The sequence below is a fragment of the Myotis davidii genome, unplaced genomic scaffold (assembly GCF_000327345.1).
Source record: "Myotis davidii unplaced genomic scaffold, ASM32734v1 scaffold575, whole genome shotgun sequence".
NCBI lineage: Eukaryota > Metazoa > Chordata > Mammalia > Chiroptera > Vespertilionidae > Myotis > Myotis davidii.
The window spans coordinates 4,810,555-4,820,680 of NW_006290306.1; the positions used below are offsets into that span (position 1 = coordinate 4,810,555).

The 10,126-nt window shown below is 56.2% G+C and overlaps 1 protein-coding gene across 1 annotated transcript in view; it reads right to left on the bottom strand.

Annotated features, from left to right (window-relative positions):
• LOC107181378 (paired box protein Pax-3-like) overlaps nucleotides 1–7,735 on the bottom strand; it is a 45,942-nt gene extending 38,207 nt beyond the window's left edge. The window contains exons 1-4 of the mRNA XM_015563693.1: nucleotides 7,308–7,735; nucleotides 5,774–6,009; nucleotides 4,162–4,291; nucleotides 2,773–3,025 (exon numbers count right to left, since the gene is read on the bottom strand). Coding sequence (XP_015419179.1) covers nucleotides 2,773–3,025; nucleotides 4,162–4,291; nucleotides 5,774–6,009; nucleotides 7,308–7,392 — 704 coding nt within the window. The 5' untranslated portion in view covers nucleotides 7,393–7,735. The remainder of the gene's footprint in view (nucleotides 1–2,772; nucleotides 3,026–4,161; nucleotides 4,292–5,773; nucleotides 6,010–7,307) is intronic.
• Nucleotides 7,736–10,126: the final 2,391 nt, after the last annotated feature.

The following is a 10,126-nucleotide window of genomic DNA, read 5'->3' on the forward strand; positions in this document are numbered from 1 at the left end:
AGGAACAGAGGCGCCCATTGAGTGGCCGCAGCGCGGGCCGTACCCACAGTCCCTGATGCTGCGACCAGGGCTTGGCTCCTCAGGCAGCACCAGCTCGGATCTCTGTGCCAGCCAGGGGCTGAGCCGTGGGGTTGGGTGTGCCCTGGTCGCCCAATCCTCCCCTTCCACCCGCAAAGATGTTGGAAGAATGGACCCAGCAAGGGCATCAGGGCCGGAGCGCACCTGGGCGGCACACTGCACTGTCCCTGGGTTAGGGGGGGAGAGGGGGCAAGGAAAAGTTGGGTTGGGGAGGTGAAAGGAGCAAGAGAAAGAGCAAGACCCTGGAACGAGGGTGGTTCTGACCTCTTTCGGGGTGCCTCTCCCCTGTGTCCTAGTGTCGGACAAGTGGAAAGATGTCCCCTGGAAAGCCAGTCGCAGCAGCACCCTCCAGGCCCACGAGGAAGCTGGAACCTCCAGAGAGCACAGCGCCCTGGTCAGGACACCCAAAGGCCCCTTGTTGGCCAGGGCGCTTAGAGCTCTTCAGCAACATACCTTCTATTTCACAAGCGGGGCAACCGGTGACGTTTGATACCCAAACAACAGAGAGAATTTTTTGAGGTTTCTAAACTTTCCTTCAAACTACACTTCACTCTCCTTTCTCTGGGCCCCTCTTGCCCTCCGGGGTTCATCTGGAAAAGGAGCTAGAGGCACTGGCGAGACTGACGCAGCTTCATCCTTGACAACCCCAAATTAAATTAGGCTTCAGCCCCCGAGGTGTGTGTGTGTGTGTGTGTGTGTGTGTGTGTGTGTGTGTGTTTTCAACGGTGTGACCCCCGCTGGGGAGAATTCTCTGATTTTTAAAATGGTAGCAATTGCCCTTGAATGGCAGCCCGATCCAGCTAGACGGCCCAAAAGACTGGAAACATTTTGTAGGTGAAATGGCCACTTTTTCCACGCTGGAGAGTCCATAAAACTTCCTGGCGCAGCAGCTATTGGGGCTCATTGAATAATTCATCCCTCATTGCCAGCCCATAATGTCTATTCGCCGCCCTTTGTGGGGCTGTTTTCTCTTCTTTTCTCCTTGAATTATAAAAAGGTTGCCTTCCTTTGTTCACATCAAGCTGCTGCGAGCCGGAGCTTTGTCTGGGCCGAGCTAAAGTGTGAGTTTCAATGGACTCTCCAGGCTTTGTCTCCCAAGTTCATCTCCAAGTGTAGCTTGTGTAGAGAAGGCCTTCTTTGTAAAAGCTGGAAAAGTTGTACAAATGTTTGACCAGCTCATTTGGGGCGTTTTGTCTCCTGGGCCTCGGTTGCCTGTGCTGTAAGGGAGCCTCGGATCTGCCGCGCTCCGTGCCTCCGGCAACAAGTAGCAAAGCTGTGCCTCCCCCCAATCCTTCTGGAGCCTCAGGGATGCTCGGGGCTCCTGGCCCCACTGCCCTGCCCGAAGGGGCCCATTGGGTTTGGGGTGTCTGGTTTCTCACTGTCTTCCCTCTCCAGCACCTCTGTGCTGTATCTGGGCTGGAATGAAAGCTGAGATGTCTTCTCAGAGACTGAAAAGGAAGCACCCCTCTCAAAAGAGAAGCTCAGACCGAGTCCGAGCCTGTGTGAGAGCCCTGCTTCAAAAGGAGGGAAGCAACCTGCCACGGCTTCCAGTGATTTTTCTCGATCACCTGTTTGTGCCAGAGCATCTGAAAGCAGCCATTTGGACTCGGAGCATCTAAATCTAAGTGTCCTTTTGAGGTTGAGTACAGATTTTGCATTGATTTATAAAGCCCACCAGTCTGCCAGGGGGTGAGCCAGAAAGGTCAAAGAAAGGACCATCCACACTCCTACCGGACTGAGGGCCATGGACCCAGCCAGTTCTGTGTGATGGCTTCAAGCCCACCTGAAGAGTTGCCTGACCTCTAGGGCAACTCAAAACTCGGCCTTACAAAATCCAGGCCCCAGATAAGAGAATGCCAGGGGAGGGGGTGGGGACTCAGATCCGTCTCAAATTTGAAGAGGTAAAACCATCCCCAAGGCCAAAACTACTGAGGTGCAAATCTGCTGAGACCTCTCTGTGCAGTCACCCCTTCCTGGTCCGGCTCCAGGGGGTAGACTTGCCTTTGGGAGTGGGCAGGTGGGTACCTTTCAAGTCTGAAGAGGACCCACAGCATGTGAAAGGGAGCAGGCTGCACGCATGCTTCTGAGGGAGAGATTTTCTCTAGATGCTGCCAGTTCGCAGCCAAGGAGGAACAGGTGGCGCCAGCACTAGGGTCCAAAGCCCAGATCCCCTCAGTTTTACTTCCCAAACACACACACACACATCAAACCCCATCGCATTTGAAAACCAATGTAAAACCAAGAAAAAGCAGACAGCTTACACATATACATTTATAGGGTAACCGACGAGGGGCAACTTTCAGGGCTCACTGCTTATCGAAGTATTGAGTCTCTCCCTCCACCTCTCTCTCTCTCCCTCCCTCCCTCCCTCCCTCCTTTCCTCCCTCCGTCTCCCTCTCCATTCTCCCTTCCTCCTCTGATGTTACAAACTCTGGACAGCAGGGCCTTTCCTGAGGGCGCAAAAGTTCCTTCCACCTCGGAGGATCACAGACTGCCTCCCCGGTCCCCAACCACACCGAGGCGCCCAGTCCCGCGCCCAAAGGCAAGAGGGTGGCCCCGCACCTAAAACGCAATTCATAGTCATAGACTGCCGGGGCTGGCGGGGAGGCGGAAGAAAGATTTGTAAAATAGAGAAAGCAAAAGAGAAAATGTTCGTTTTGATTGCAAGTGCGTCCCTCACTCGAAGGCTCTTACCCGGGTGGCGTGGGCAGGAGCCAGGAGACCTGGACACCCACGGGAGCTGGGCCGCCTTCCGGCCCCCGGCTCCGGAGCGCGACTGCCGCCCGGCGCAGGCCCTCGGCGCGCCACTTACCTCGCTCGCTCAGGATGCCGTCGATGCTGTGTTTCGCCTTCTTCTCGCTCTCCTCTGCCTCTTTCCGCTCCAGGTCGACCTCCTCCTCCTCCCCTTTTCCGAATTTACTCCTCAAGATGCGGCTGATGGAACTCACTGGGGGCGGGAGGAGGGGGGAGCGCAGACCACTGAGTTGGTGCTGGGCTGGGCGGCACGGAGCCCCCACCCCCAGTCCGCGCCCTGGATCCGCTGCCTGGTAAAGCCAACTTCTCTCTCCTCCTGGTTCCTGGGGCCTCCACCTTCTTCTACCACCTCTCAGCCTCCCATTCGACACCCCCCCCCCGCGCGCGTGCCACCCCCCATCTAGGAAAAGGGAGATTGGAGCCTGGGAAGCTTGCACCTCCGAGCAAGGGCCGCGAGCCGCCGCTTTCTGCCCCTCGCTCCCAGCAGGAAACGTTTCCCTTCTGGACTCCATGGACGGGTCCAGGCCTCCAATCTGAGAGAAGTCTCCCGCAGCCCACCCTGCACCCCACCACCACCACCTGCAGGCACTGGGCGGGCCCGCGGTTCCCGGTCAGGGAGGCAGAACAGCAGCGGACCCTTCCCCTGCAATTCAACTTTTTTTAGACTATAAAGGGTTTCAATTTCAACTGCAGAACCGTTTCCTATTGTAAAAATCAAAAGAAAATGCGCTCTCCCCGCATTTATTTTTTCCAGATTCCAGTGTGGTAAACAAATCCGTGCTCTGAAACATCTCGGTCTCGCCGGGGGAAGGGGGAGGGAGGGAGTTTCCTTTTAATTAAAAACAAACTTTCCCGCGCGCCCTGGCGCTCCGGCGGCGCTGGCCTCCCTGCGCCCTCCGCCACCCGGGGCTCCAGGGGACCCCCGGGGCCGCCGCAGGCCCGATGCGAGGCTCCCCGCCTCCCGCACCCCGCGAAGCCTCCGCGGCCCGGCCCCATCTCCCTTCCACGGGGGTTACCAAAACATTTGTTTCTCTTTAAAAGAGAACATCAATATTAATAAATGCTTGGCCTCCGCCTCGCGTTTCCTGCCCTGTTTTCCCGACAAAAATCCTCTTTGGGGAGCCCCCTGGGTTGTTGGTCTCAACCTCAGGACCAGCGGCTCAGCGCTCCCTCCATAAAACGGTGGTTCCTAAATATTTCAGGGCCTCAGGGAGGAGCCCCCTCCCGATGGCCCAGGTCGACCCTGGAGGTGATTATAGCTTAAATGACTCGCCCGGGGAAAGAGCGACTGGTGACGGCGCCGCAGGGGGACGCGAGCGGGCCTGGTACCTGAGGGCACGGTGTTTCGGTCACAGACCGCGTCCTTGAGTAATTTGTCTCGGATTTCCCAGCTGAACATGCCCGGGTTCTCTCGCTTGTATTCCTCAATTTTCTTCTCCACGTCAGGCGTCGTCACCTGCTTTAAGAGAACAGGCAGGCAGGTGTTGCGGCCCAGTCCGCTGGCCCCCTGGGCAGGGCTCCCTTGTTAGCAGCGGGGTCCCAGCTCTCTCTGGCAGTGGACCCTTAGGAAGGGCCTGCCAGAAAGTCATCCCACCCCAAAGCACCCTGGGTACCCTCCTCCTCCCCAGCTAAGCTCGGACAATTAGGATAAATGAAAAAGAGGTGTGCCGTTTCTGCGCCCTGGGAATCCAGAAAGGCAATTCCCTGTACAACACCAACACGAAAATGAAACTAAACAAAAAGAAATGCTTGAAAGAGGAGCAGAGAAATCAAACCAGACCCGCAACTTTCCCTTCTCCAAAGGAGCGCCAGATTTTAGCTAAAGTGAAGAGCAGAGTGAAATGCAGAAGGTGAGCATCTAGGTTTTCAAGAATTAGAGCAAATAACAAATGAGCATAATTGGAGAAACTGGCTTTTATTTTTTTTTTCCAATTAAAAGCATTTCCAGAGATTCTTAGGAAGGTTGTAAGGGGCCCTGAGGAGGCAGGAGAAGAGGAGGGTGTTCAGAAGTCTTAAGTTTACCAGAACTCTCCTTTTGGTGTTGCCCTGTGGCAACTAGAAAACTGTATTGCATTTTCCTCACATCCAAAAGGTAGCCCTGTTGCAACCCCCTCCACTCAGCCCTCGCCAGTAAGACTCTCCCTCTTTTCTTTTTTTAAAGGGAACCAGACTCATTTGAGGATAGCACCAAACTGCTTTTTAAAAGCCAAATCATGGGCTCACTACAATGAAAACACATCACTCAGCTTTTGACTCCTTGAAGACAATTTGGGCTGGAAGAGACTGGGGACTGGAGCTGGGAAAGCAACCGTGAAGAAAGCAGAGGCTCCTAAGATTAGTTTGGGGAAGGGCAGTGCAGTGGGTGGGAGCTGGGGAGATGCCTGAGGAAGAAACCAGCAACAAGTGGACACGGACAGTTTGGCGGTTGCCTGTCAAAATAATGTGTTGAGGAATTATGAGATTCAGGGTATTTAAAAATGCTACATTTCCTTTACACAAGGGCTGGCGTTTTCCCTTGCAGTGGTTCTCAACCTTCTGGCCCTTTAAATACAGTTCCTCATGTTGTGACCCCCAACCATAAAATTATTTTCGTTGCTACTTCATCACTGTAATGTTGCTACTGTTATGAATCATAATGTAAATATCTGATGTGCAGGATGGTCTTAGGTGACCCCTGTGAAAGGGTCGTTCGACCGCCAAAGGGGTCGCGACCCACAAGTTGAGAGCCGCTGCTAGTGTTTATCAAGGAATCTCGGCTTAGGCAGCAACTAAGTCCCCCCACACCTTACACCACACACACACACACACACACACACACACACACTCCTCCCCAGACAATAACTTCTTGGAAAGTCCCAGAGGGCACCCCTTGTCCCCAGCCTGCTCTTCCCTAACCGGGAGACCGCAGGCCCAGAGGCCTCCGGAGCCGGCGCCTGCTCACCTTGGGTTTGCTGCCGCCAATGGCACCCGGCCGGATGGAGCCAGTCTCCTGGTACCTGCACAGGATCTTAGAGACGCAGCCGTGGGACACGCGCAACTGGCGGGAGATGACGCAGGGCCGGATCCCGTGGTGGGCCATCTCCACGATCTTGTGGCGGATATGGTTGGGCAGCGGCCTGCCGTTGATAAACACACCGCCCAGCTGGTTGACTCGGCCCTGGCCGAGGGGGGTGGACACTGGGGGCAGAAGGTGAAAAGAGAGGCAAAGGGAAAGTCATTTCAGGGGAATTGGGAGCGGCCACCCGGGAGGATGAGCCTCTAACTTCCCGCTCTTTGGGGCAATCCGAATGTTACAGTCTCAGCAATGAAACGGCTCCCATCCAGCTTCCAGCCCCAGGTCCCTTTTCAATCACGTTTGTTCAAACTATTAGCAATTCAGGGCCACATAATCTTGTGTGGAAGGAACAACCAGGGCAAATAACTTGTCCCAGAGAAACCGTCTTCCCTTTCCGCCCAGGAGAAGTGGCAGCTCTGGGGAACCGGGTGACCCTGTGGCTGGCACAAAGTGTATCTTGTTCAAGAAACAGGCTCCTGGCAGACAGTTCACCCCGGCTTCAGCCGTCTGGAACTCTGCTCGCACCAAACCCTGTCCAAGTAGGCCTGCTCCCTTCCCAAGGGACTTGAAGGCGCTCAGAGCCTTTGGGATTTCCAGCTAAGAACGCAGTAGCCAAGGATCAAAGAGGGTCCCAAAAGGAGGCTGCAGGTGGCAGGCGTGTCACCTGTTACATCTGGGGACAGGGGCAAACCAGATCTGCTCGCAGGCCCCCCTTGCCTCCAGCCATGCCCTGGGTGTTACATTCTACTCTGGACCGAGGTCGGAAGGCAGGAGCCACCCGACCCGCATCCCCGCTGGGGCGCCCCAGCCTCTCAAACTGTCAGAAGGACTAGGGCTTGCAAAACTTCCTGTGTCCCCGGAATTCCCAGAACCTTCCAGCTGACTTTGTCAGTTTCCCAAACGGCTTATGGAAACTTCAAGATGCCGCTGAAGGAGAGCGAAACTCAATAAATAATTAATACTAAACATCGCAAGCGCGAGGGAGGACGCAGGGCCTGGCCGCCACAACTGTGCATAAGCAAGACAATTTTCCAGGAACTTGACAAGAGCTTAGCAAATATGGGCAAAGCCAGGACAATTCTGAGGCGCCTTTGAAGTGAACAAAATACGGAGAAGTTGCCTTCTGGTGCTCGGAAGCCCGTCCATCCCCTCGGCACCAAGGCTTTTCCAAAACAGCCGGGCAAAGTGGACGCGCCTGGCGCAGGCCTGGCCGCCAAGCTCGGAACGGGCTTTCGGAGAGAACCGCGCTCCGTTTACAGAGAGGCAATCGGGTGCGGATGTCGCCCCAACGGTTCCGTCCCGGGGTGGGGTGCCCAGGGAAGGGGGTTCCTGGATCGCTCAAGGAGCCTGCAGAGACCACAGTAGAGGGAGCAGCCCGGGCCCAGCCCCGGACCCGCGCGCTGCGGAGGCCCTCGCTTACCTTCCAGCGGGAACCCGCTGCGCGGATAGTTCTGTCCCGGCCCCGGCCGCATCATCCTGGGCACAGCTCCGGCCAGCGTGGTCATCCTGCGGGCAGCTTCGTTTGGAAATGATATGCAGGCACAGGCGAGATAGGAAGGCGAGCGAGGCGCTGGTCACCCTCGGGCACTCCCCCGGCGCGCGGAGAGCCCCCTCCCCAAAGAGGCTGGAGACGGAGGGAGGGCCGTGGGGAAGGGGGCTGCTCGCTTCTAGTCCAGGGAGAGGCTCGAGGAGGAACCAGGCCGGGAAGCCCCGGAGTCCAGGATCTCGAGCCCAGGGTGGGAAAGTTTACTGGGAATCTGGGCGAGTGGCCCCGCGCCTGGGACGCTGGGGAGGGGTCTCGGCGCAGCGACGAGCCAGGGAAGGGGGTGGGGCCCGGAGCACGGCCGGCCGGAGTCTCTTCCTGTCGTGACAGCGAGTGCGGGGATCCAGGCTCTTGAGCCTTTATTAGTTCTTTCACCCAAAGCTTGGTCAAGAGCCCTGAGCTGCGATTGGCCGACGGGGAGACCGTCCCGGGTGGCGGAGACACGCGCTGATTGGGCGACAGCGGCCACTTTCTCTTCCCATCCCCGGCGGTGCCGAGACCTCGGCCGGCCCCAAAGGGACCCGCGCTGCGCGCCTTCCCCAGGAGAGAAGGATGGACTCGTAGAAATTGGGAGAGAGCGCCTGAGGGAGGTGACAGCTGCTGCGAGTAGGGAGGGGTCCCTCTCTTTCCGGCTCTGTCACTCTATGTGTTTCTCTCCTTGGCTAGTTCTGTCTCTTTGTCTCTCTGAGTATCTCTGTGTGTCTCTCTCTGACTCTATTTCTCTCTGGGTGAGTATGTCTGTGTTTTCTGCCTGTGGGGCTCTCTCTCTCTCTCTCTCACACACACACACACACACACACGCACGCACACTTTACTTGGCTTGCTGCCACTGGAGGTCGCTCAGTTCCATGAGAAGGCACTGGGAACCCCCAGACATGCGTGGCCTCCCTTCCTCTGGTCAACGCCCCTTGGCCTAGGCTTGTTCAGGGGTTCTCCCAGGAGTCCAGGCTGTGCTGACCGGTTCTTTTGTCTTCACCGGAGGGGGTGGGGCGGGGGTACTGTGCAGCCCAGCAGAGGTGGGGAGGAGGCCGCAGGACTGCTACTGGACGGCTGGGGAGGGGAGGAGAAGAAAAGGGTCTCCTCTTCTTGATTGAAAAACCCGGTCTGCAAAGCCCCAGCTCTAAATCTCAATGTATAGATTCCCAACACGCAGGCAGAACTGCGTCTATACGTTCAGGTTTTGCCCGGCTGCAGCGTTTGTTCTCAGGAATTTATTATGGTATTCAGGCTAAACTGCTGGAAAAATAAAAGGAGCGGAGTCTTGGCTAGGAGCTGAAGTGTCCCCAGCAGGATATGACGCCAGGAGTGTTGTAAAGACTGTCTGTCCTCAGAGAAGGTACCATTGTGCATGGCCTTTTATTTATAACTTGGTAAGTGCCAGCAAACTCGCCTCCTTTACACCCCCAGTGCCAGCCCCGGGCTCTGCACTGCGCTTTATGCGCGCGAGTCTATTCAGGGACTGTCACTCTGAGACTGCGAGGTATTCAGGGCCTTAATCAATCAAAAGGATGAGAATCGGGCAGGTTTTTCCCTTTGAAATAAAGGAAACAATGACTTCTAGGCTTCAAGTTCCCCCTTTTCCTTTTACGATTTTTGAATTTTTCCTGCACTGGAGTTCTCCACCCACCTCTCTCTCTCTCCGATCTCCCTTCCCCCAACTCCTTTGACAGATTTTACGTGAACTCGGGCTCCCAACACCCCTTCCTAGCCCCCTAATTAAGGCAAACTCAGAAGGCAAGTTTGGGAAGGGGGGGCAAAGAATAGCTGCTCAATCGTCTGCAAGTTGGCCCTTTAAAAATTCACTCACAAGTGGGAAAGCAGGCAGCTTTGGGCTGGGCCCAATGTCAAAAGGCTTGGTCGACCTGGAAGCAGCTAAGAGAGGCCTCTGGAGGCATCCGAAAAATTCTGGGCACCCCCACCCCCTCCCAAGGGGGATAGCGCCCCACGTGCATTCATAGTACAAAGGAGGTGCTGTTGAGAATGGAGCCCTGCTCAACCTGGTTTTATATAAAATGATTCCATTTGTCAAGAGGAAAACTTTCTCCTTTCTTTTGTGCACACAGGGGGCCACCAAAGTCTGTGTCCTTGTTTCTTAAGCCCCTTCGCAGGGATTGCCTCTCGGGAGCTCCACTTTTCCCCAGTTTTCTGTCTCCAAAAGGTTGGGTGAGGCAGACAGAGCACTTTCTGGGGTCAGCGGTAATTGTTCGGAGGGAGGTACCGAAAGTGGATTTCAAGAGGCAATAGGAACTTCAAATTGCGCTGAAAGGAACCCGGGACGGCGGTGGGCGGTTTAAAATCGTCCAGGGCCGAGTCTCACTGGGTTTTTTGAGCCCAGGGCTCGTATCCGGGGCCCTCCCGGCGCTGACCGGCGCCCTCCCTCCCCCACAGCCTGCGCTCTGCGGAGCCGGGGGCCGGTGAGGGGCGCGCTTGCTGCAAATTCGTCCTCCTGGGTTGCTAACTCCTCTTCGCCGAAGAGGCAGAGCCGGGAGGACCTTTGAATGGAGGTACTGACGGGGGATCTGGATCACCATTGCGGGTCTGGATCACGCGCATCCATAAACCACCACTACTTGCTATAAAAACGTGCAAATATAGGCCCCGAGCGGGTGGGGCGCAGCTCCGGGGTGTCTCCCTCCCCGCCTCTCCCCTGCCCTCGCGCTCTGAGGTTATAGTAGCCAGACGTTAGCTCGACCCTT